Raw genomic sequence first — 26,951 nt, 5'->3', positions numbered from 1 at the left:
AAAGGATTCCAGCTTATTGTTTGGGCAGTAGAAGATACAAAGCCACTGTGATATGAGTAAAAATAATTGTTCTTCTGGGGTATTTACTGGGCTCTGCTTGAAAACTAAGGTCTTGGTTCCAAACACTTCCTGGATGGATGGCAGAATGATACTTTAGGTACTGCAGGTCAATTTGAGCTTGTAAAAATACTCAGGATGTCATAGACATACCCACAGCAATTTTGATGAGTTTCAGTAAACAAGAGTCAGATGGTTTCAGTGAAACAAGTGTGGCTTTGTCTATATGAGAAGATGGCTGAATTTTTTTATTGTCTTAAATTATTGTCTTGGCATCTACCAGAATCACAGTGGAGCTGTAGTGTTAGCAGAGGCTAGTTTTACATCCTCGCTGTTAGTCATAAGATAAAATTAATATTCCTAAAGCACTCCTCCCCATTTCAAAGTGTCCACTAGTTCCCTTTTGTCCACAGAAAGGCCCAGACTCAGACTTGCCTTCAAAGTTCTCTCCCTGCTGGCCTGGGTGTGTCTTGCCTATTTCCCACTGCACTCCAAGTCTTTGGCTCCGACCCCACCTGCATCATTATCATCTCTTTAACAGTTTCTTGCTTTTGCCATTGTTTTCATTTGAAATGTCTTCTCCCCTAGCTAATCATGCCCGCAAGGTCAGATGTAAGTTCTGACTCCCTGTGAAGTCTTCTCCAGTCACCAGCTTCTACCTGTGAGCTCCTCCATTCCTTGGGTCTGCATCCCTCCTTTAGATACCCCAGAATGACTAGAACAACAAACATTTGTTGGAATCATGAGTTATTTAGGAAGCCTTGTGGTCAGTTTCCATAACAACTAAAATAGCAATTGGAGTTCCTGGAATGGAACTGACAGGCAGGTTGTTGCTGTTGCTGTTGCTATTTCTGGCAGGATGGTTTTCAGGTTAATGAGCCTCATTGGATGGTCCTTGCTCCATGTAGCTGCCACCCTCTCACTGAGGACAAGCAACATCAACTCCCTCCCTCCCCCTGCTCCCAAGTTGGTGCTCTTTCTCCTTCATTTGCAAAATAGTTATAAGTGGAGGTAGGTAATAACACTGCTGTCCTCTGAATGGAAAAAAATGGTCCGGGAAAGTGGACCAAAGGTAGCAGGGGTGGACCTAGCCGGCCCTTTGAATGTTTTGTGACTATTACCTCTTTGTTCATGAAGAAAGCAGCTCGGTAGCTGTTTATAGACAAATACTTCCAAAGGATAGATGAGGATTGCACAGGATAGGGCCTGGTGATCAGAAAGATTAAAAAGGTCCTATGGGCTTTGACTATTCATATGAAATACAAGAACTGTGCTAATATTATAAGACCGGAACTCAGTCATTAGTGAAAATGAAAAATTATTTGGAAAATGTTGAAGTATTCTTATTATATCCCACCAACAGGCTCCCACAGCTTTTCACAACATTTTCTGGTACATTTCTCTTCTTCTTCTTTTTTTTAATCTCTTGATCATTATCTATTATGGCTTCTTTTTCCCTTGTGTGCTTTTCATGGCCTGCCTATTCCCAAAATGGAACATGACCTGAATTCGTATTAATTCCTCTCTAAAGCCTTGGTAGAAGTGCGTCGGTTTGGAAAATCAACTTTACTGATGAGATGTGACACTGAATGGCATCATGATCAAGACACCGTCCGATGCCTTGAACTTTACTCTGCCGGGACACCCGCGGCCTTGTGTACGTCAGCACTGGTGCTGATAAACTGCTTTCAGCAGTAAGCTTTGAGAGGCGCTTGTAGAATGTTTTTGTGTTGTTCTGTGCATTTTTGATCACTGCCCAACTAGTCCTATTTCTTTCCTGGATGAAAACTGGGGCAATGCGAATTTTTGCTCAAAACTTAATATTTGAGTGAATAAGTCTAATTTTTAAAGAGTATTTTCTTGAGGCTCAAGTTGAATGTTTTTGGTGGAGTTGACTCATATGTTTGGTTAGATGAAAAATGAAAAACAACTTGGTGAAAAAATAAAAGCAAATCTGATTGTTTTAAATAGAAGCCAATGTTCATGGAACACTTACACCAGGCACTATATAACATGCTTTATATCTTCTTTGGTGCTTGTATCCACTCGGTGGAGTATTATCACCATTCTGACTTTTCAAGTAAGACGTTAGAGAGTTAATTCACTACCAAGTGATGGATTGGGGCTTGGAGACTGGGATTTTTTCATTGGCAACAGATGCTTTCAATTGTGTGTTTGGTTTGGTTTGGTTTGTTCAGTTTGTTTTGAAGGAACGGCTTGCTTTATTTCTTTTCAAGAAAATGTCTGGCAGATACCGAAGTCTGAAAAACAGTAATTTATCTGTTAGTTGGTCTGTCAGAAAGTAAAAATGGTGGCCAGCTAAGAAAGCAACTAGTGAAACAACTCAAACACTCACCCAGAGCTTTTCCTTGAGAAAACTATCAAGTTTTCTTGGTGGGTGTGCTATCAGCCTCTGTGCTTCCTATTTTGTCACACAAAATATTACAATGAGGTTGGGCATAAGGGTCAGAATTAAATTAATCTTTTTCACTGCTCCATTAAGGGCATTCTTAAGTGATAGTGGTGTTTTTCTGTCTTTTCACTGTGAGTGCACAGTGATGAAGAATACATGGCTAGCAGACGTGGATCCACTGCCTTGATTTGCACTGCAGTTACTTGAAAAGCAAGTAACTTCTTAGTGTTGCAATGAAAGTAAGGGACTCCTGCAGTTAGTGGACCACACTTTGAGAACCACCACCTTCATTTTAATTGGGGGGGAGAGGGGAAGTGAGCAGGTATATGAAACCCCAGACTTAGCATTTAGAAGATTTGGGAGGAGAAGAGTCCCTTGTGCCTTCTTTTCACTTTCTTTTCCAGAACAAATAACCTCACAAATATGAGGAAGGGGTCAGGGAAAAGGCGGTGTATTTACTAAAAGGCCCTGTTTCTCTGGGCTCCTGTGGGCCTGGAAAGGTTCTGAATGTTTCTCTGTGCCCACTGGCAGAAGGATGCTTGTCAGAATAGAGCAAAGGGGGATGAATGCACCAGGAGGACCAGCAGGAGGCTCCAAAGCAGGGGCTGGAAGGAAAGTAGAAGGGGGACACCCCAGGGAACCAACAGCCCCGGGAAAAACCAGGACTGAAAAAAAGATAAAGAAAAGCTTTGAGGCAAGAGAGTAGCCCTGACATGAACAGCTTTGAACCTGGCTAAGTCTGCTCAGGCTGTTATAACAAAATACCACAGATTCAGTGCCTTATTCACAACAGAAATGTATTTCTCACAGTTCTGGGGACTGGGAACTCTAAGATCAAAGCACTGACAGATTCAGTAACTAGTGAGGGCCCTGCTTCCTGGTTCATGGACATCGGTCTGTTGCTGTGTTCTCACGTGGTGGAAGGCGAGAGAGAGCTCCCCAGGGCCTCTTTTATAAGGGCACTAATCCCATTCAGAAGGGCTCCACCCTCCTGTCTTAATCAACTCGCAAAGGTCCCACCCTCTGAATGCCATCACTATGGGCTTTAGGATTTAACATATGAATTTGGGGAAACACAAACATTCAGTCTATAGCAGAACTGGAGTGTCAAGGTTATCAGATATCATTGCACTGGACTAAGAGAACTAGGTTGGACTTGACTGAATTTCCACTATGAAATGAAAACAGGCAATTTATAAGCTAAGCTGGGTTCACACTGAGAAATAAGTTTCCATCTGACTCCAAAGCCTTTGGTCCGCCCTCACTGTGAAACCATCCCTGCTCTAGACACAGACACATAACTGCCACAGCTGACCCTGAAAGGATACAGTTACTCGGGGCCCCTTCTACACTCTCCGGGGCCTACACTTGTACTTTCAAAGTCCAGGCTACTCAGGATGGGAGGGTAAAGGGGGAGAGATATGGGGCCACTTTCCAAGAGCGCCTCAAATGCATTTACAAACCATGGATGTCTTCCTGACATTGGAGAATTGTGGGCATTGTGTGCAGACAGTAACCCTACTTAATTATATAAATCTTCTCATTGTAAAAAGGTTCTAAGTCATGTTGAACTAGAAAAAAAACACTCTCTTTAATCAGACCAAATTAATAAACCTTTATCAAGGGCTTAATATGCATAAAGAACTGTGAGGTTCACAAGACATGAAACAGCCTTTGGAACACTGCATGACATGGCTGAAGTGGGGTTTTCTTTACGTTTTTTAAATTATTTTCTCCAGCCCTGGCTGGCGTAGCTCAGTGGATTGAGTGTGGGCTTCGAACCAAAGTGTCGCAGGTTCAACTCCCAGCTAGGGTACATGCCTGGGTTGCAAGCCATAACCCCAGCAACCACACATTGATGTTTCTCTCTCTGTCTTTATCTCCCTCCCTTCCCTCTCTAAAAATAAATAAATAAAATCTTTTTAAAAAATTATTTTCTCAAAGAAAAGAATGTTGCTGAGTTAATCGAGTTGTCCAGAAGGGCGAACTGCTACTAAAAAGAACACAAGGGAGTTTATCCAGGTATGGTGAATGGAGACCTCACACCTTCACACTCATGGTCTCCCTACCCATTTGTTGAGATCTTTCTGGAAACACCAGTAACTCACCAATGGGGTCACCTAGTGAAGTTTCAGGAGCTCAGCCTGTTTACTCGGTCAAGGCCACATCTCTAGGCCTAACTCACCGACAGCCTGTTTTGCTTGTTCTGAAACCCACAAAAAATGACCAGCGGACACGGGCAGCTTCTACAGACTCTAGAAGGATCCAGCGCTGGAGATGAGAGAACATCCAGAATCCTATGTTTGTACCTGAACTCTGTGAATCCAATCCCTTAGGCTCTCTGAGTTTCCTTTAAATGGCAAAATCATATTTGTTCTCTGTCCACCCCAAGTTTGAGCAGCCAGAGAGCTGACACATTGTTAGCTGTTCCCTTTGGAAGCACATGCAACAGAGACATAACCCTAAGAAAGTGAACTGCGAAGAGAAGTCAGTCAGGGTCTCCATCTCCTACCCCCAAAACATTTATGTTAATTACTTCAGAAAAATATTAAAACTGACGTATACTGATGAATTACTGTGTCCCAGATACCATGTTGTGTTTATCTTTTTTAATCCTCACACCAGTCTTCCCAGTTTTACAGATGAAGACGTAGAGGCTCAGAGAGGTTAAGCAGCTTTCCCAAAGTTATACAGTGAATAAGTGACAGAGTTAAGACTCGGGCCAAGTTTCTCAGACTTCAGAGCCCACGCCCTCAAAGTGTGTGGAGATGTGTAATAACGAGGGCAAAATGTAGGCAGTGATGTGGGAATATTGTGGGCGAAGGAAGAGTTTGCCATAATAATTTGAATAAGTGCCTTGATTTTCTATTTTACTTTGTTCCTATGTATCTAGCTATGGATGTCTGAAAACAAAAACAAAATAATAAGACATCAAATGAATATCTATAAGACAGACATCTGAGTGCCCCAGACACGTTTCTCCCAATTGTGGGAAATTCCATATAACCCCCCAAACAGGAAACTATCTGAATCCACGAAACTCTTGGAACCATTACCCTACCCCCTCCCAACACAAACTGATTTCAGAATATGTCCCCTGCATCTTTTACTAAGAAGATGTATCATGGGTACCTTTTTAATGAACATTACCAAAACTATTATATTTCAGAGGGACATGGGCAGCCGTGAACAAATATTTGAGAATGTGATAGTGGTGGAACTGAGGAAGTTTGGTGCCTCTGAGATGTTCTCTGCATGTTGGATGGAGTTCATTGACTGTATCTTGACCTCAAACAATGGCTTAATATGGAGGTGGAGGAAAAATAGCCTAAGCCAGGAATTATTTAGACTTTAAGGGGGCTGCTTAACTCCCCTAGTTATAAATATATTATCTTGTTGCTATAATAGATTCTTCCATTAGATGTATATTCTTTTGGGTGACTCTCATGAATTCATTTGATATATTTATTGAGTTTCTACTGTACACCAACCAGCAAAGTGATAGGCGTAAGCACATGAAGATGGAAGGTGGCGCTCCATAATCTCAAGGAGCTCTTATAGGGAGGGAGCAGACAGCACAGCTTGGCACATGCAGTGGCAGAGGCATAGGTGATGGCAAGGAAGACTGAAGTGGGGGCATGAGGACCAGAGCTGAGTTCTGAGAAAGAAAAGGACTATGTGAAGACAGTTGGGCGGGCCCAGGCAAGGAGAGGGAACAGCGTTCAAGAGAGAGCCTCAGAGGTTGGGGGGCGGGGTGGGAAGCAGTGAGAGGCAGAGCAGGAGACGGAGGTAAAGGCCGGGGCATGAAAGACCTTCAGGGCTTTTACTTAGTCACTTGTCAGCAGATCTGGATTTCAGACAGAGACTCTGACAGCAGTGAGAGGGAGCCGCGGCTGCGGCAGGGAGGCCCGTCGGGAGGTCGCCTGGATGGTCGTGCAGGTGAGGAACAAGGAAGCAGCAGAAATGAAAGAGAGGAAACAGATCCAGGAGATTTTTGGAAGTAGAATTCATAAGACTGAAAGGTCCACTGTGTATACAGGTGAGTGAGAGGGATTAGCACAACTCAGAAGTGACTCGTTTGGACAACCAGGTAAACAGAGGTGCCTTTCGAGGAGATAGGGAATGTGGAAACTGAATGGGTTTTGAGAGAATGACAAAGAATTCAGCTTTAAACATCTTAAAATTGAACAGCCCTGGCTGGGTAGCTTAGTTGCTTAGATCATCGTCCCAATACTTAAAGGTCTTGGGTTCGATCCCTGGTCAGGGCACATACAAGAATCAACCAATGGCTGCATAAATAAGTGGAACAATAGGTCTCTGTTTCTTTCTCTCTCCCTTCCTCTCTCTTTCTAAAGTCAATCAATTAAAAAAATCTTAAAAGAAAGTAAAGCTGTTACAAACATTAAAAAACATCTTAAGATTGAGATGCTTATGGAACATCTGTAATGTCCACTAAAGAAAAGGATTTGAGATCTGATACCCAAAGTAGCAGTTCTATCTGCGGACACAGATGCGGCTTTCGCCAGGATCACAGTGGCTAGTGAAGCCGTGTGTGAGTGAGAGGTCCCCCAGGGAGCTGAGGGAGAGTGGGGACAGGGAGAACTGAGACCTGGACTCCAAGAAAAACCCGGCCCAGGGCAAAGAAGGAGAGAGCAGAGAGGGAAGTGGGATATTGAGAGCAAATGGCATCATAGAAGGCAAGGGTGGAGAGGGTTTCCATCTGGGAAAGTTAAATGAAGTGTAATAAAAAAAATCTGTGGGTTTGGCAACTGAAGAGTATTTGGTGACTCAGCAAGAGCAGCACCAGTGGAACAGAAAGGAGTCGCCTCAGTGGGTTCGGGTGACTGGGTAAGAGTGAGGATGTGTGCAGAGTACACTTTCCAGAAACTTGCCTGAGAAAGGAAAGGCTTAGGGCAGTTTCTAAAGGAAAGGAAAGTCAAAAGTGGAATATTTTTAAATATGAGAGAGTCAAGCACGTTTGTAAAAAGAGAATCAAGTTAAGAGCATGAATGACGTGAGTTCAGCCCCAGATCCCCATGTCCTTGCTGTGTGACCTAGACAACATTCTTATACCCACCGTTCCTCAGTGTTCTCACCTGTAATGTAGAAGTAATGGGTGTGCCTAGGTCATGGGGGTAATGTGCAGATGAACCGAGTTAACATGTCAGTGCTCTCTGTAAATATTCAACAAGCAGGAGCTATCATTGTAACTATTATATGCAGAGTGAGAGGAGACAATAAGAAGTAGAGGATCCTGAGAAAGGGGCCATTAGAAAGAAGAAAGGATACCTACAAGCTGGGGGAGCCATGACAAAGGTAAAGAGGTTGGGTGAGTGCCTGTATCTGTTTCTGCCATCATTTGTTAAAATTAAACACTCTCACCCTGGCTGGTGTGGCTCAGTGTGTTGAGTGCCAGTCTGAGAACCAAAGGGTCACCGGTTCGATTCCCAGTCAGAGCACAAGCCTGGGTTGTAGGCCAGGTCCCCCGGATGGGGAGCGAGAGAGGCAACCACACATTGATGTTTCCCTCTCTTTCTCCCTCCCATCCACTCTGTCTAAAAATAAATAAATAAAATCTTTAAAAAATAAAAAAAATTCAAAAAACATGTGAGTCATTCCCCTTTTAAAAAAGCAATTAAACACTCTCTAAGGAACTGAACTGTTAAGTGAGGCTTCACCTGGAGCAGCGGTGGTTGGCTGGGATCAGGGCCAGCTGGAGTGAGAAAATATCTCATGGGCCTTAGGCTTAAACCTGCCTGTGGGCTGCCACTTTCTCCTCTGACACATTCCTGCAGTTGTTTATAACAAAACAACACAGGTTTCCCTGTAGGAGAGCATGTCTAGCCTTGAGGAATGAAGCAGAACAACAAGCCAGTGCTTCAGAAGGCAGTGACTGTCTTAGCCTTACAAAATGTCCCATTTACTTCAAGCTCCAGAAACAAGAGTCCGGGGCATCATTTTAGCTCCAAATGGAATATATTTAAACCAAACATCAGGTGGTCCAGACGATGAAAGACCCCTCTTGTAACTGCGTGCGGTGATTTTGCTTTAACATGACAGGTTCCCGTCACCTACGTATTATTTTTTCTTGTATTGTTGGGGGCACTGACTCTGAAGATGTTCCTCATGGTTGTCCCGTGCTTTGAGTGATGCCTTCTGCTAGAAAGCTGATTACCGAGTTAGTACCACACACTCCCTCATCCACACCAGCCCAATGACCTTGGGTTAAAATGGAAAGAACCTATGTAGTCCAACAGCATCTTTTCCTGCTTGGGCACACTCTTGTAGTAAATGCATGGGAAACTGGTGTGGACAGAACAGCGTGTAAAACACAGTCTTATTTTTCTTGCAAGTCTCAGCTTGGTCTTGGTGGAGCTATTGAGGCAAGCCCTGAGATAGCCCCTCATTCCGACGTGTGTTGTTGAGAAAGGAAGAGAATGCTAAGCAGTGAGAAACTTGGCAATTAGTAGACATTCTGTATAATTAGAATGAATGAGCGGGCAGGTGGGTGGGTGGATGGATGGGTTGAAATGCAACATGATGAGAGCTTAGAAAATTACTGTCCCCAAGTTTCCAAAGCTCAGTTGTGGTCAGAAATAAGGAAATATTCTATTACTCTTCTACGTGGCTTCTCCAGAGTCACTTCATGCCCTAAAATAGCTGCTGGTGTTCAAGCCATTGAATCCTAAATCCATTAAACAGGAAAGAGGAAATGGGGGAGAAGAACACCCCTCTTCCCTTTCAGGTCACTTCCTGGACGTCGTATTTACCACTTCCGCTCCTCTCCCATCGGTCACAAGGGCACTTTTATCTGCAAGGGAAGCTGGTAAATGTATATATTCCAAATGGCCATGTGTGCATTTAAAAATCATGACATTTAATTTTTTAGAATAAAACAGAACGAAGAAATTGTGTTTCTACTGCTAATTATTTTTTAAAATTTATTTTTTACATTTTTTATTTTTACATTTTTTTAGTATATTTTTGCCATCACCATTTACCATCCACCATACACTCTTCCACCTCCACCCACCCCACCCCCGTCCCCTCCATAGTCACCACACTGTTGTCCGTGTCCTCGATTTCACTCATGTGTGGAATCTAATGGACAAACTGAACTAACAAGCAACACAGAAACAGGCTCATAGATAGAGAGCAGGCTGACAGCTAGGGGGAGGGAGTGGCTGAGGGTGGAAGGATTGAGCAGAAAAGGGGAGAAAAGAAAGAAAAGATCTACTGCAGATTCTAACACAGGCCTCCTCCTGGCAGCTTGGAAAGTGGGTTTGTCCCTTTTTATTTTCAGTTTTCGTGTTTACTTATCCATGGTAGGACTGAGTTTACCAAAGTAATAGACGGAAGGTGCACCTCTGCGGAGCCAACACCAGTGGCCAGGGCAGCAGTGGAGAGTACAGTCAAGCTGGGCCTCCGAGAAGTCTGTAGTCCACTCTCAAAACCAGGGCGGTAGCCTGACAAGTGGGCAGGGGCTGTGGCCCTACTTTTGAAATGCTACTTTGGGGGCTGCCCAGTGATGCCTCTTGGGCTACCCACCAAAGCCCCTGTGATGCCACCCCTCCTCTCCCATACCCCACTGTGGTGGCAGCAAACTTGGCAGGGACTGGCCTAGCCTTGAGCCCTAGCAGAGGGCACTGGCTGCTTCTCTTGGTCTCCCCTGCAGGTGAGAGGGTCTCTTTCTGTTGGACAGCTTCTGTCTTTATGAAGGTCTTCCTAAGACTCAGTCAAAAATAGACATTTTTAACCAAAATGAGGTCCCACAACTTTGAAACATACTCTTTGTACTTAACAAAATGTCATGGGCATCCTTCCAAAATTGTAAAACTGAATATGTCATTTTAAAAAGATGTTTTATAATTAAACTGAAACACTCAAATCATAAGTGCTTAGTCTGATGAATTTTCACTAAGTGGACATACCCATCTTCCAACATGCAGATCAAGGATGAACACGTAACCAGCACCCCAGAAGGCTCCCTTCAGCCCCCTTCTATCCACTGCCCCCCACAAAGAAAACCATAGATAGTTCTGAACTTTATATAAATGGAATCATACTGTTTGTATTTATTTGTATGTCTTCTTTGAACACATCATTTTAATGACTGCATATTATTCCTTTGTGTTGCTATAACATAACTTATTCAGTCTATTCCTGTTGTGGTGTATTTTCCCCAACTTTTTGCTTTAATTAAAAATGCTGTAATGGCCCTGGCTGGCATAGCTCAGTGGATTGAGTGTTGGCTGAGAACCAAAGCATCTCAGGTTCAATTCCCAATCAGGGCACATGCTTGGGTTGTGGGCCAGGTCCCCAGTGAGGGCCACATGAGAGGCAACCACACATTGATGTTTCTCTCTCTCTTTCTACCTCCCTTCCCCTCTCTAAAAATAAATAAATAAAATCTTTTAAAAATGCCGTAATGAGTATTTATGAAAAAAAACAAACAAACAGTTATTTTACCCCTTAGATAAACTCATTAATGTGGAAACTTTTAAGACTTTTGACCTATATTAACCAAATTGCCCTTCAGAAAGGTGATACCAATTTTATATTCTCATCACAGCATAGATGAATCAGTTTCTGCGGTGTGGCCCCAAATTGAACCCAAAACCCAGATGTAACCCAACTAACATCCACCAAATATGCCCCTGCCTGTCTTAAATACCCTCCTTTCCTTTCACAGAACAAAGCAGATTGTAAGCACAAATATTCTCCAAGTTCTCTGACAAAAACAAAAACATAGACGGTAGGGCAGGAAATAACCTTGGAATTTATCAAGTCTAACAAGTGTATTTTCAGATAAGAATGCAGAAGCCCAAAGAGGAGAAATATCAGAGCAGACAGATTCCCAGTGAAAACCAGACCAGAGAGCGACACATAGAGAAAAGGTTGCAAAGATGCAAAACAAAATGGATTTTCATCAGTTACCTTTAGGGTCATGAAAATTTTTTTCTTTTGACTTTTCTAAATTATCTATATCTTCAATAAAAAGCATATACTTCCCTCACAGTGGAGAAAAACTATCTTCTATAAAAGAAGGAAAAATAGAAGGGAGAGACTAAGTTTATAAATTGCCAATTATATCCATTTAATGCCTAAGATCATAGGGCAGGGGCCACAAAAAAAGGAAATGAGGTGGCTTCATAAGTTTAAGAAGAATGTGGAAGGGACAGAGCACTCTAGAACCATGAAGCCCAAGAATTCAGAAACCAAAACAAGCAGAGCCGGTCATGAAGCACCTTTTAGAAGGCTCCAGTCTGTCAGTTGGGTGAGTTGTGCCTGGAACAGGCCCTGGAGACTGCTGGGGGAAGAAACAAAGGACAGGTTTTCAGTGCTGTTTTCCTGTGGGTAGGCTGGAAGTACTATCTCAGTCCCTGTTTGGAGACGGGGGTAGGGTGGAGCATGGGGCAGAAATGTTCAGGAGCCACCACCATGGTGCCTGCCCTTTTCTCTCACCCAAGACCTGAACCTTCCTTGTCTTCTGTTGATGTAAGAGTTAGAGTATGGAATTCAATTTCAGAGTCTCATCTGAATTAAATATTTCACATATCTCACTGTGCCTGTGGTGGATTTTAGCTGTGATTTACAAAATCCTAGGCTGTTGGAGTTGTCAAAACAGAGATGAAATCATGTCCCTAAAGTCACCAGGCTAATAAGTGGTGGGGCCTGACAGGGTTGTCAGATATCACAAATGAAAGTGCAGGACACTGAGTCAGTTTGAACTTTAGACACGCAGTGGCAGAGTTGGTGTAAAGATATCTCAGCAATATTGAACTGCACATCTTGCATTTCATCCGGCCGTGGTCAAGGCCCCGCTCCTGGCTGACTGCAGGCTGCGGTGCATTTCTGAACAACACGTCTGTCTGATTTCCTCACTCGAGCAGCTCTACAGCTTAGCAGCTACCAAGGCACAGTGGCCCTTGGGCAGTTTTCTCATCGGCATGGCAGGTAACAGATCTCACCCACTTCAAACAGCTGTAAGGATTAAGTGAATTATTACAAACAGAACACAGAGAAGACTTACTAGGTCAAACACCAAGTCAAAAGCATTGCGAACCACACACCTTTATCTGCACAGTCTGCGATGGCCTCTCAAACGTGTTTGTCTCGGAACCACTCACTGGGGCAAAACAGGCCACCGTCCCCCTCCTATTTTCTCGGGCTCGGTGCTGAGAAAACAAAATGTTCCCTTCATCTGCAAGAGACAGGATGACCCTTCTATTGATAAGGCAATGAGGATTTTTGTGAACCATCATGCCAGGCATTAATTCATGATAGAATCATTATCTCAGGATTATTACATTGTAAATATTAAGTATCAACAAAGACTTCCTGCAGTGACCATTGGGAGTTCGCTGCAAATTGCTTTCCTCGTCTAGAAGTTCCAAATTGAGCTAATCATCAGAATCACCAGGGGAATTTTTTTAAAAGACCATCTTTTTATTATGAAAATATTTCAAACATTCCTCAAAGCTGAGAGAATTTTGTAGTTAACACTTGCATATGCACCGCATAGACTGCACCATTCGCATTTCATTGTACTGGTTTTGTCTCGTGTCTGCCTCTACTCACCCGTCAGCACAGCTGCTTCTTCCCCACACATTTCAGAGTCAACTGCAGCTGACTGTGCATTTCCCTAGGGGAACTTTCTAAAACTCAGTTCCCAGGCCTCAACCCCGGAGGGTCACGGATTGACTGATTCAAGACAGTTTTTCATCCCCCAGGTGATTCTGTTACACAGTAAATTTGGCGAGAGCATCAGTCAGAAGAAGATAAATTATACTGTAGTAACAAATAAGCCTTTCTAAAATCTCTGTGGTGTAGAACGACAAAGCCATTTCCTCCTCCACTTCTTCCTCTTCTTCCTCTTGTTCTTTGTCTGGACTAATGCTACATGTTCATGAGCAGTTGCCTGGGCTTCACTCTGGTGACCATGCCGACCGAGTCCCTGCTATCTAAACGTTGCCAGTATTGTAGCAAGGAGAAAAGAAACGTGGAAAACCTTGTACTGGCAAACAGAGAAAAAAGAAAAGAAACCCTCTGCCTAAATATGACACATATCTACCTCTGCCCGCATTTTATCAGCCAAAGCAAGACACTTGGGAACTCAAGTTCAAAAAGGTGGGGATGAGTAACTTTTCCTCAGGAAGGAGCACTATGGAAGGGAAGTTGGAATATTTTGGAAGAGGTATACAAAATAGCATAAGAAACTCCTAATTTAATCCAGACTCCTCAATTCATAGACCAGGAAGCTAGCATCCAAAGAGGCAAAGTGACTCTTTCAAGATCACTCAGCTAGTCCAATGCAGGAATGATCCAGAAAAAAGTCTCCTAATTTCCAATGTCATCTATAGGCCTACCTCCCTGAAGCTCCCAGATTGTTCACTATACATTCACTCATTCATTCATTCATCTAACAACTATTGAGTGCCTGCTGTACACCAGGCACTGATAAATAGGGCACAGTCCGTGCCATCAAGAAGTTTCCAGTCCCATATAAAGCTCTTTCTTATAACCTTCAACTGGCCTTATCACTGGCATATTTCATCTTATCACCAAATAACCTGAAGGATCAGTACATGTCAGGCTAATAGAAATGCTATCTAAGGATAAAGATGTGTTTTTCCTAATTGTTTCTGGTCAGAGAGCATCAATTCCCAGCAACGGCCTGCAGAAACAGCATGGTGATACAGCTCATCCCGAACATGCAATGTTGAAAGAGACTGACTCAGGGGCCCACAGTGGTTGAAGATCATTCCTAGGGCAAAGTCGATTCATGATCTGATGGCGTAAGAGCTTTCCTCTGAAGGGAATCATTAAATCCTAAACTTCTGAACCCATCCTTGGAGCCCGTTTTCATTTGCAGTGAAAGAAATACAGGGTCCGGCAGAAGTAACACCTGCATGAGTGTGGTTGGTGGGGTAATAATATGGGTGTAATAATTTATAGTTTTAATTTGGACATCTCACCTAACATGTCACACGGTGTGCTTGAGTGTGATATTGTTATGCTACAGAATTACCTGCTTATGATTTTGTAATAAAACAGGGGCATGATTTGTGCCAGACCCTGTATTTCAAGGGTTAGAAATCTGATAGGTTTAAACAACTCCATAGACTATCTAAACACAGGATTGTTGGATTTGCAAAGGACATGTGGTACCTTCACAAGCCACCACCATGAAGACTCTCCAGCCTTGAAGATGACAAAGTAGTACCACTATATGAAAATGCTGCGTCTGATCTTTTAGGCGCATGGAGTGTTTGAGCAGGGAGTGCAGTTCAGCTTCACTAACACTCCCTGCCTCATTTAACAGATAGTAATCAGGGTGCTTACTGTTACACTGTACCAGCTACTATTCCAAGCAGTTTGCATGTATTACCTCATTTTGCCTTCATAGCTAGAAGGCATTGATCCCTATTTTGTAACTGAAGAGGTTGAAGCTCAGAGAGGATGAGAAATTTGATCAAAGTCATCAAACCAGATAAAGGTCTGAGCTGTGAACCGGGAACTTGAGTCCTTTGGTCCACTGTTCCTTCTATGTAAAAGGGAATAGAGTTGAAACTTTTGTGGGGCCACACAGCTCCTAGACATTGGTCCTATTTAACAATCACCTGTGACACTGCATGCTTCTGTGGGGTTCCCAGCATAAAGCCTTTCTACTCTGTGAGCTTCTCCCTGGCAAAGGAAGGAAGAGAATGTACATAAACTGTGTGTTCTGGAAGCTCGGGAAGAGAGAATTTCAAGTTTATCCGTGGTGGTAAATGCCGCCACTGAAGAGTCAAAGATAGTAAAGGCTATCAGCGAAGAAGAAGAAGGTCATTAAATAATAGGACAATTATGCAATCACTGTTGAACTTTAAAATGTCAATTTCAGAGAGTGATGAGGGTAGAAGGTAGCTTACAGGAGTAAAAGGAGTCAACAGAAGAGGACATGGAAACAGGCAGTTTTAGGCTACTGAGAACAAAGGGAAAGACCATAAGGACAACTAGAGGATGCAGACCATGGTGGAAATATTTTATTTGCATTGGGGGAAACCACACATGTTGTTGTACAGAAGAGAGAAGAGCTGGCAGCAACTGAGAGGAATAAATTTAATGTGCACAAGAAAGAGAGGGTGAAGAGTTTGGAGTAGGCAGGAGGACAGAATCCACTCATCAGTAAATTATTTATTTGTTCAGCCACTGTTATAAATTGTTTACCGTGTTTTAGCACCATGGTGAGCAAAACATACCCACATCCTATACTTGTGGACCAGAGTCTGATATGGAAGACGGACTTTAAGTAAATATATGTGTGGGTATATATAGGTATTGTACACATATAATATATAGTTATTATATACTATGAAAAATACCGTGAAGGAAAATGTTACAAGAGCCAAAGCAGAGAAGTCAGCCTTAAGCTGAATAGTTGTATAAAGTCTTCCAAACAGAAGAAAGAAACGATAAAAGAAACATATGTGTTGATAATATTGAGGGGGAAAATAATCTTTTTAGTGAATAGACAGACTGAAAATTCAGAAGAAGGAGGGGAATAAGACTGTGTGTGGGGATTTGAGGGGAGTAGGGAAATATATTAGAATCTACCCACGGACATCCAATGTGGTACCAGCAAAAGAGGAATGTAGTTGCCAAGAAGCATTAAAAGCTATTATGAAATTAGATAATATGACCCAGTTGGCTTGGCTTTCTGACACTCTCAAAGAATTGTTAGTGACCCAGGATAGGTGCATATAAAGTGAATGATGGGTTGGGCAGAGAGAGCAGGCTGGTGGTTCTCAGGGCAGGCACAACAGAATTCAAAAGGAGCAAAGGACTCAAAGTTGCTAGAAAGGGCCTGGTGTCCAGCTGTCCAGGGAGGCAAGTGGATCCCTAAGGGCGTGGGCCAAATCAGTGAGGCCATAATGAGGACCAAGAGATTGGAGAACAGCTGAGGAAAAGGTCAAGGGAAAAGCGAAAGGGAGTAGAAGACCTGATCCGAGCGGGAGGATAGACTGATAGAATGATGAACTCTCAGGTTCAGCCAAATCAGTTGGGTCAGTGATGAAGGGCATTGGGGCCGAAGAGGTTTAAAGAACATTGAGGCTGGGGTGAGATGGGAATTAAGGCCTGGAGAGCTTTGCTAAGAGCAGTTAGAACTCGGGGAATGCTGTGCCTTAGAGAAAAACTTCAAGAGTTTTCTAAACCAGATTCATGTATTTGTACATGTACTGTCAAATCTCTGTGTGTGTGTGTGTGTGTGTGTGTGTGTTCATGCACACACACTGAAGTGTATCTTACCTGCACGTGGTCTGGACATCTTGAAGCGATGGCTGGTCCCCAGTCTTGTTGGACTATGTTTCATTCAAGCCCCGATATGCTGACTGACACTCTACAGATGTAACTCAGGAGGGGCTAGAGTGGGGAGCAACTTCCCCTCGGTATAAGTAGCATTTATGAAGAACCAATTTCTTGGAAAAGAGATAGGACAAGGGAAATTTCCAAATGTAGATTCCACTTTTCAAAGGTAGACTCAACCTTTCAAAGTTGCTTAGCAACTGGTTGGGTATGGAAGAGGAGAATGAAGGAGAGTCAAATGTAGGAGGAAGCAGAGAACTCTCCCTGTCTCTTTGGTTCTTGTCTCTCCCCACCCATTTTACAGATGAGGAAGCTAACACTCAGAGAAAGGAAAAGACTCATCCATACCCACAAGACTAGTAAGTGTCAGAGTCAGGGTTTATTCCTAGGTGTGCCTGTCCCGTGCACGTTCCGCTGAAGCAGTGTAGTAACAAGCTAGGAAATTGCTTGACAAGAGGAATGAAGGAGACTGAGACAGTTAAATAAAGGCTGAACAATTAACAGCCAGCTAATACATTGCAAGGTCTTATCTTCCCTAACCAAGAACACTTAGGAGTGAATAGGTTACACCTCTTCCCCCAACCAGGGAGTGAGCAGCTTCAATCGCCCTGGCCACACTGTGCTGCCCAGACTCAGGAAAGGAAGTCTAGGCAACCCCAGGGTGGCTCACTCCTGTTACTGTGACGTCCTTTCCTGAGTCTAGGCAGCCCAGCCCAAACTCACTCCTGTCACTGTGCTCTTGCCTTTTTCTATCTTAAGCTATGACTTCGTTTCAATGTCCCCAGCTTTAATAAGTGTACTCTCAATCACCTGGACTTGAGCTGAGAAATCTTTCCTGCATGAAGTGAAGAAACCTCACATTCCAGACTGTGCCAGGGCGGGCCTGCCTCGGCCCCAGCCCCTTTCCAGTGGCACCACTACATCGCAGGCCTCCCCTCCCGTCCGTCTCCGCAGGACTCTCTCATGCTCCTCTTCACTTCACTGAGTGCGCCAAACTCAGCCTTATCCCCTTCTCTTCCTCATTTCTCCTGCGTAGACAGAGGTCCTTGTGCATGCTCATCAGCCCCTCTTCCCCTGCCTGGCCAAGAGTCTGTCCCGGGGCCCCTGCAGTGCCGTTCACAGGCAGGCTGTCAGCCCTACACATTCTGTGACACTGGGTTCACCTGCCATCTTCCCTTAGACGGTGAATTCTCCGATTGAAAAGGCAGAGCCTCTCAGTCTTTTTATTCCCAGTGCTTAGCACAGTGTCTGATCTACATGAGCTTCCCAACAGGTATTTGTCAAATGAAGAGCTGTATTAATAGGCCTCATGTTTAATTCCAGGTTCCATCCTACAGTTAATAAGATACAATAAAATGTCAACAAAGGACACCATAACCTGCTCTATGCCATTACTATTTAAAATCTTTAAAAATAAAAGCATAGCCCTGGCCAGTGTGGCTCAGTTGGTTGGAATGTCATCCCATAACAGAAAGGTCGTGAGTTTGATTCATCCCGGTAAGGGCACATGCCTAGGTTGCAGGTTTGATGTCTGCTTTGGGTACCATCCCTGGTCCAGGTGCGTGTGGGAGGCAACTGATCGCTGCTTCTCTCTCACATTGATGTTTTTCTCTCCCTTTCTCTCTCTCTCTGAAGCAGTGAGAAAATGTCCTCAGGTGAGGATAAAAAAATAGAAATAAAAGCATAACAGAAACCTACACACGTGCACTTGTGTGGATCGGGGGTCAGCTAATTATCTACCTGACCTCCTTATTTGTTTGGGCTTGCTTTCTGAGTGCAGAATGTGCTGGAACGTACTGCTTTGCCATTTCATCCTTTTTGCCCAGAGGCCAAGCACCCTGCCACAGATGCTTAGGAGGTGGAGGTCTTCTCTGGCAGGGCTCAGCTAATGAAACCAGGAGCTGTCTCCTTAAGAGAAGATTACTCCAATAAATAAAAAAGCACCCTGGAAACCATGGCTCAGGTGGGCACGCTGAGGAGATGCAGCCAGTTTCCCCCTCAAAGAGAATGCCTGAGTGAGAATGCAGTCATGGGCGCCTGGCCTAGCAGAACTTCTGCAGCTGCCCCTTCCTTCCTTCCTTCCTTCCTTCCTTCCTTCCCTCCCTCCCTCCTTCTTTCCCTCCTTCCTTCCTTTCTCCCTCCCTCCCTTCCTCCCTCCCTCCCTGTAGTGCTCTGGGAAACTTAGGGGGAATAATACACCAAGCTGTGAAGTTCACAATGTTTTCATTCTCACAATGTAGCACTTTGGTCTCACATGAAAAAAAAAATTTAAATGGCACTGGAGGATAAAAAAAAGATTTTTCACCCCTTTATTTCTTTTGGAAGTGTTGCCAGACCACTTTAAAATGGATCCTCATATTCCAGACTCTCTTTGTGTATCACACCATGCCATACTGGGTACAGGTTTGCTCAGGGGTTTAAGGCTTGAGTAATGACACACTAAAAATCAGTGAGATGACACAAATGTGACAGCTCCTCATCTGCTATCAATCATCTTGTCACCAGAGAGCACAGCCCACTTTTTCTGATATGTGGCATCTCAAAAGATTTTTTGCCAAGCAACAAAGTATCCTGGAGGGATATCAAGGCCCCATTGTTTTTTATTTAAAAGCTATTAGTTAAGGCCTCGGAGACACTCAAGTGACAGTATATGAAAACTCCTACTTCTGCTAGCAGTCGATGGGTCTTCACCGCAGTGATAAAAATCACTGTTCTCCAGTTTGGAGCCATGGGAAGAATCAAGGCATTGTGCAGATTACTTAAAATTCCACTGTGCCCCCACCATTCGGCCAAGGAATGTGAAGAATTTGCAGCTGCTGGTCCCACGAAAGGTTTGAAAGGTTCCTCAGGGGGCGGCAGCTGCCACTTAACACACAGCTGTTGTTAATTTGAGCTGAAGATTTTTAATTGCCTTTGTGTCGAGATTTATTAAACAACATTTTAGAGGACCAAAAACTAATAGTTGTGTTAGTAGGATGGTGAAACAAGAGAAATAACTGGAACTCAGCATTTTGGCCCTGTAAGTCTGAAAATATCTTTTCCTTTCCACGTGACTGGCTTCCAGCCATCCCTGCAAGAGTTTCTAGGTAAATCTGGTCCCAGAGGTCCTCGTGGTCTCTGCAGGAGCTCTGCCCCTGGTTCCTCTTACGCAGGTATCTGGAAGCACTCCTTCCTGAGGGGCCTTCTTGTGTTCCCACACTCTCCGTTTCAGATGCCTCAGCAGACAGGAGCCACAGTGCTTGGAGCAGACGCAGCATTAGGGGGCAATCGCCTGCTCCTTCTAAGTGCCCCGCACAATTTTGGCGAGTAATTGCCGTTTCCCTGTGGCATCTACCCGTCCAAGACAACGCTGGGAGGGGGCTGACCCAACCCCCTTGGCTAAGAGCAGCTGTGTGGATGAGCAGAAGGTAGAAATTGTGGGTTTTAACTTTACTTTCTGCCAAGGCAAAGGAGAGGGAATAAGAAGCCCTTCTACTAATGAGAAACACAACAAATGTCCCTCAGGAGGGAAGTTGCCAAACATCCCAAGGAAGCAGCTTTGAATACGAAGAGAGGCAAACCAGGATAATTGGACAATAAGTCATAAATCCTCACTACCAAACTAAAATCTCAATCATGTGCATTTTTAAGGTTCAACATTTCCCTTGACAGGGAAACCTCAATTCAGGCGGCATTTATGGAGCACCTACTGTGTGCGAGGCACTGTGCTAGTGAGGGACATGGAGACCAAGTGTAAGACGGGCCAAGGGCACCCAAGTGCTATGTAAACCACTCACTCCACCGGAAGCGAGGGTGAGAGGGCTCATTTATGGCAGAAGGGATGAAGAGGAGGAAGGAAGGAATTTCCAGGCTGAGGGCCTTGAAGAGCAAAAGCACAGTGGCCTGGAAAAGTGTAGTCTATTGAAGGGACAGTATGTAGTTGGACATGACAGCGTTGGAGAAGTTAAATGCAGCTAGATTCTGGGAGATTGGACACCCCTCTGGGGGTTGGATTCTATTCTGTGGGGAATGAGAAGCTATTAAATGATATGGAGCTGGGAAGTGATGTGCTTTTCAAGCAAACCATCCTACCAGCAGGTGTGCCAGACTCCAAGCCTCTCCCACTCCCGCCTGCAGAGTGGAATGATGGCCCTGTCCGTGAGCATGAGGACCCCAGCTGTGCCACAGCAGGGAAGGGAGCAGAGGGCACCTGTGAGCCAGCGTCCTGGCTTCAAGTCCTAAACGTGCTACTTACTAGCTTACCAGCTACTGGCCAGTGGAGCTCGTTTCTCTGTGTCTTTGCTTCCCCATCTGTAAAATGGGGATAATAATAGTGCCTGACTCTTAAGACTATTTTAAATTAATATGTGTGAGATGCTTAGAGAAGTGACCAGTACCACAAGCTCTTGGCAAAGGTTACCTATTATTATTATCCAGTGTAAAATCTTAAAACTTAGCAACCAGTGGAAGTGGGAGAGGTACGGGGAAGAGCCAAACGTGTGATGTTCGTCAAAGGAGTGTGGTAATCAGAATTAATCAGAGATAATCAGAATTGATAAAATAACCAGAAAACAGCAGAAAATCTCATTAAGGGACATTACACAATAACTGAAGAATCTTCAAAACTGTCAAACCAAGGAGCTCTTGCACACTAAAGGAGCCCAGAAGGACAAGACAATGAAAGGCGACACACAACTTAGAACTTGATCCATTGGCTTTAAAGGACATTGGGACAAGGGAAATGATTCCATGGAAATCCGAAGGGGGTCTGCAGGTGTAGTGATGCAGAACCACGTGCTTGGCTCCTTTTCTGAAGGAAATGACACCATAGTGTTCTGTAGTGACGAGGTGTCAGTTCGGCAACTTTTTCTCAAATGTTTCAGAAAGCTTTTCGTACTCTACTTGTAAGTCTTCTGTGACTTTGCGGTTGTTTGGAAGTGAAAGCAATTTAAAAATTAAGAGCTAGCATTTGTTGAGCACTCACTCTTTAGTGGGCTCACAGGCAGATTTGTTTCCCCAAGAAACTCCTCTGACTTGGATCTCTACTGAAAGGGGGTCCTGCGGGCCTCCGAGACCCTGTTGCCACCTCAGCTCCACCCCCCCCCCACCTAGACCACCTATGGTGACTGCTTGCTGGTCTGTAACCCCGGCCCCGCCCACACACAGTGAACTCTTTGAGGGCAAGGACTGGAACCCATTCTCCATTGTACCCACATCTCCCAGCACAGCTCCCGGTAAATAGAAAGTGCTTGTTATCTGTTTCATGAAGGAAGCGCTGACGTTTGCCCACCATGGTGAATGTAGTTGAAAGTGAGACCCCAGACTTAAGGATGCATGTCTGATGCGTGACTCCTTCTCTAGGTGGCCCGGGCTCCGGCAAAGGCACGCAGTGTAAAAAGCTGGTGGAAAAATATGGATTCACGCACCTCTCGACTGGGGAGCTCCTGCGCAACGAGCTGCTGTCAGACTCTGAGAGAAGCAGACTGATCAGAGACATCATGGAACGCGGGGACCTGGTGCCCTCAGTAAGCTGCCTTCCTGACGGGGGGAGGCACTGTGTTGTGTTGCATTCAGTCTAAGCTGCTGGAACAATGACGCCCAGAAGGACAACGGCTGCATTCTGTTTCTCCCTTAGGTAGCAGTCCAGAGACCGGCAGGTCAGTGGTCCAGGCCCAGGTTCCTTCGGTCTTGTTGCCCTGCCAGCTCCTTGAATATTAGCCTATTTTCCCCCAAAACTGGTCCCCACTTTAAAATTAAAATCTTTAAAGCAGAGATGAGCCTGGTACAAGAGAGCCTAGAATTACAACCCTCTGTAAAACAGAAAATAAAGTTGCTATTTGGGGGAGTATGATAGCATTCTCTTGAAATTTGGTATCTTCCTTGTGTAGTTTAAGTAAAGAATATGTATCTTTTTATGTATCATCTTTTACATACTTTTTTTTTTCAAGTCACCATCCATCTCTGAGAAGCTGGTTGCCAAGAGAAGCAAAATCATTCATTCCCCATGCTAAGTCCCAGGGTCTGCCTGTACTTGGGGCGTGTGCGGTGCAGTCCCCATTGGCCAGCAGAGCTCTGCATCCTCCCCCGCCCGCTGCAGTCTGCTTCCCACCTGGGAGACAGAACGGCCCTCATAACAGAAAATGAACCATTACAGCTGCCTCGGAGCTGCTTCCCTGTGGCCACTCTCTTCCCCCTACACTCTACTCTTTTCACAGCAGACAGAGTGATTTCTTGAAAGTGTTATCAAATTGTGTCATTCCCTTCCCCAGAACCTTCCAGTGGCTCCTCACCACACTTAAAATTAAATCCAGAGTCCTTCCCTTGGCTCTGGCCTCCAGCTCCCTCTCCAACACTATTTTCCACTGCTCACCTCAAGCGCACCCACCCACTGTCTTCCTCCCTGCTCCTGACACTGGCCAGTCTGTTCCTGCCACAGGGGCTTTGCACTTGCTCTTTCCTCTGCCCAGGTGCTCTTCACAGAACCACATAGCTTGCTCCTTTACTGTATCCAGATCCCTACTTTACTGTCAGAGTTGATCAAAGGGGCCTCCCTAACCACCCTGTATCTCTTACCTCTGCTTTAATTTTGTTCCTAGTAGTTCTCTCCAGCTGACTCTTTATTGTGTATTTATTTGTTCATCTATTATCCGTCCATCTCACTAGAATATAAACTTCATGAGGAGTTAATTCACCATTATCTAGGGATAGTTTCTGACCACCCCTGTGTCAGTTGCATCCTCCAAGACCCTACCAAAGCCAGGAGCCAGGGAGCAGAACCTCTCCCACCCATGCAGCCGGGTGCACTGTTCCTGTATCTGTCCCCGCCCTTCCCCATAGCTCTCCTCCTTTATTTGCCATAAGCACAGGTCAGATCAAAGATTTTAACAGAAAGCGATATTGCTAGAAAATGCTACTTCATATCTCCTGAAAGTCTCAAGTTAGTGGGTGTCAACTTTTATAAAATATTTACTGGAAAAAAGTCAACAGTAAAATGCAGTTTCTACCATGTTTTGCCTAGTTTTAAGTTGCCATTATGCCTAATTTATGGGGTGCTACCATGTGAAGTGTGACCACTGTGTTTTATATAACCTAAGATGCCATTATTTTAAGACACCCCAGTAAATGTAACTAGTACAAACATACCAGACAGGGAAAAAAACACCAACAATTAAGTTGTGCCCAGCACTGATTGTAAGATACCTGTCAATTTCATAGACAGTAGAATGTGGGTTGGGGGAGAGTGAGAAGTTAGAATTGAGGACAGAGTGTATGTTGCTGTCAGTCTTGTCTGAAGCTTTCTAGCTTGCGCCGTGGCACTAGGAGACCCCAGGTAATGCTGTGTTGTTGCGGAAGAGTCAGGCCCTGACTGCCGTCCTTCTGCTGCAGGGCATCATTCTGGAGCTGCTGAGGGAGGCCATGGTGACCAGCCTTGGCCACACTCAGGGCTTCCTGGTCAATGGTTATCCACGAGAAGTGAAGCAAGGCGAAGAGTTCGGACGGAGGGTGAGTGTTACTTTGGGGATTATCCCAGAAGAAACACATGGGATTTCATTAAGGTTGGGAGAGAAATTCAAAATTGCTGTCCCAATTACATGAATCAAAACTTGCAGTTATAAATGGCAGAAACTCAACACCAAGTAGCAAAAAAAGGAAAGAAGGGAAGGGGTGGTGATGGTGGAGTTATCGGCTCAAGTAACTAAACTGTCCAGGAGTGGTTCTCACTTGATTGGATTTATATATTAAAATTTGTTTATCAATTGTCTGACTTTTCCTAGTTCTTGGATTGACTTTCCTTTCTGTTGGCCTCATTTTCTCCTGGTTCCAGGCTTCTCTTCCACCATCTAAGTTACCTCCCAGAAAAGTGTTTCTGTTTGCCAAAGGGTCCAACAAAAAAACGCAGGGTTGTGTTTTTCATTATCCTGGATTCCCAGGTCTTGGGTCCATCACTGAACCAGTCACTGAGGCCAAGGGGAAGGTGGGAGGGCCTATGACAGACCCTCCGGAAACGTCCTGATTGCAGACTGGAGGCCAGGGCAGGGATTGAAAGAAAGGAGGGGAGAACAGGCACCGCACCTGAACCACACAGACTGAGAAGGGGAAGGGAAATTACCCAAGGAAAAATAGGATTGTCGTCAGAAGGAGGCAGGGAAATGGATGCTGCCAGGCAGAATCAAATACATACACTGCTACAACCTCCCACCACCACAACCGCCCCATGTCCCTCCCTGTCCACCAGGGGGCGCCACTCACAGGGGCGTGGCAGTAGGTGAAAACCGTTTTGTTATCATTTATTAAACCTGCACTGCTCTGGGTCCTGTGCTACACACTTTACACACATCACCCCTAATTTTACAAAGTCCAATCAAGAGGAAGACAATTGTCCCATTTATCTAACAAAAACTCCAGTGCCTGCAAGGTTTGATATTTATGTAACTATCTCTGCAGATGAGTTTTAAGACATTTTCATATGTATTATGTCATTTTTACATATATTTTAATAACCTTTTAAAACAGACAGAAGAAGTATTTCCTTACTGCTAAAGGTGATGAATTAAGCCCAAAGTGGTTCCCTGACTTGCCCATAGTCACACAGCTGGTACATGGCAGCTGCTGCTCAAACTAAGACTTGGGGCCATCCCCATCCATCTCCAACGCTGCCATGCTGATTCAGGTGGACTGTATTTGTATGTCCCTGGGGGTTTGTTTTACCTCCTTCTGAGCTTCTGTTGTATTTAACTTCCTCAGGTGGCATCTAAATGTTTAGAGGAAGAGGCCAGTCACCCACCTTCCCCTAACCAGAGTCCAAGAAAAAAAAATTTCCTGGCTTAGTTGGCAAGGAGGGGCCTTGACCCCAACAGGCTGTCCCTCAGCTCCAGAGCCCCCTCGGGGTGGGGTTGGAGGGGGGACGGGCTTGGGTGGCAGAGCCCAAGACTACAGTGGTTCCAACTGTAATTGAAAAACAAGTTTAAAAAATAATAAATGTTTGCTAACACAATCTCTACAGCCATCATACAACAACTCCCTATTTCCCCTTCCCTCAGCCCCTGGCAGCCACCGTTCTACTTTCTGCCTCTGAATTTGACAGTTTAATTCTCAAATAAGTAGAATCAGACAGTGTTTATCTTTTCGTGACTGGCTTATTTCAATCAGCATAATGTCCTCTAGGCTCATTCAGGTTGTAAGAATGGGTCAGAAAAGAAACCTAAGTAGGACTTTGAGGTGACAAAGGGTTATCCACATGATGACTGGACAGTTTCAACCAAAGCTAAAATTCACGATGCCACTGGAAAAAATATACAAGTATGCCACCTCATTACTGAACTGGCAACCTTCAGGTGAGGTATCTACCAAAACAGCCTTTCACATACTACTGGGAGATGTTTGCAAGGATCGAGCGTGATATGAATTTGTCCCTGGGTACACTAAATTTAGAAGATTCTAATATCATTTAGGCTTGTGTGCAAGAGAACACATACAACCCTCTAAAACAAGCTCTTGTATTAAACTGGACCTGAAGAAAAAGATGCTACAAACATCGAATGACCTGTTATTGATTTATTTATACCCTACAGGGGTCCCAGCATTTGTACAGTCCCCTCCAAATTACAGGCACATAATTAATTTGAAGTTTGGCAAAGACAAATACAAACATCTGATTTTAGTGTTTCTTGCACACTCATCAAGCATGCAGCTATGCCTGAGGCCATTCAGCCCTGTGATTGGTTTTAACCAGTTCACGGACATCTCACCAGCCTTTCCCTGTCACCGAGACTGGTGTGCCAGATGCACGGGGCCATCTGTTGCCAAAAATAAATCCAATTCAGTTAGTTAGTTAGGCTGACACTTTGCATACCTGTAGCTGAGTTCTCTGAGATGTAAGAGCATTTGAGGATTTACATACTTGGCTTACTGTACACGACATAGCAAACTACAGCTATGTCCACAGTTCAGGGCCAAGTCTGTATGTGATTTCTCTATTATCTTCCTATCTTCTATTCCCAAGGCTGTTTTTTCCCTCCATTGAATTGATCTGTGCCTTCTGCATCCAACATTAGGGGAGGGCAGGGTGTCAGCAGGGCTGTATGTGTATGAGAGACAGACAGACAGAGACAAGAATATGAAGGAGAAGCTGGATTTTCTAACCACCATCCCA

General features: G+C 44.4%; 1 protein-coding gene across 2 annotated transcripts in view; it reads left to right on the top strand.

The window, feature by feature from the left end:
* AK5 (adenylate kinase 5) overlaps nt 1–26,951 on the top strand; it is a 207,089-nt gene that overhangs the window by 154,582 nt on the left and 25,556 nt on the right. For both annotated transcript variants that reach the window (XM_045835572.1, XM_045835571.1), the window contains exons 11-12: nt 22,160–22,323; nt 24,185–24,301. In XM_045835572.1, the coding sequence (XP_045691528.1) occupies nt 22,160–22,323; nt 24,185–24,301 (281 nt within the window). The remainder of the gene's footprint in view (nt 1–22,159; nt 22,324–24,184; nt 24,302–26,951) is intronic.

Source organism: Phyllostomus hastatus, unplaced genomic scaffold (assembly GCF_019186645.2).
Source record: "Phyllostomus hastatus isolate PE091 unplaced genomic scaffold, TTU_PhHast_1.1 phas_contig_209, whole genome shotgun sequence".
NCBI classification, from domain to species: domain Eukaryota; kingdom Metazoa; phylum Chordata; class Mammalia; order Chiroptera; family Phyllostomidae; genus Phyllostomus; species Phyllostomus hastatus.
Note: the sequence above shows the minus strand (reverse complement) of the source record. Positions and strands in the feature narration are given on the sequence as shown.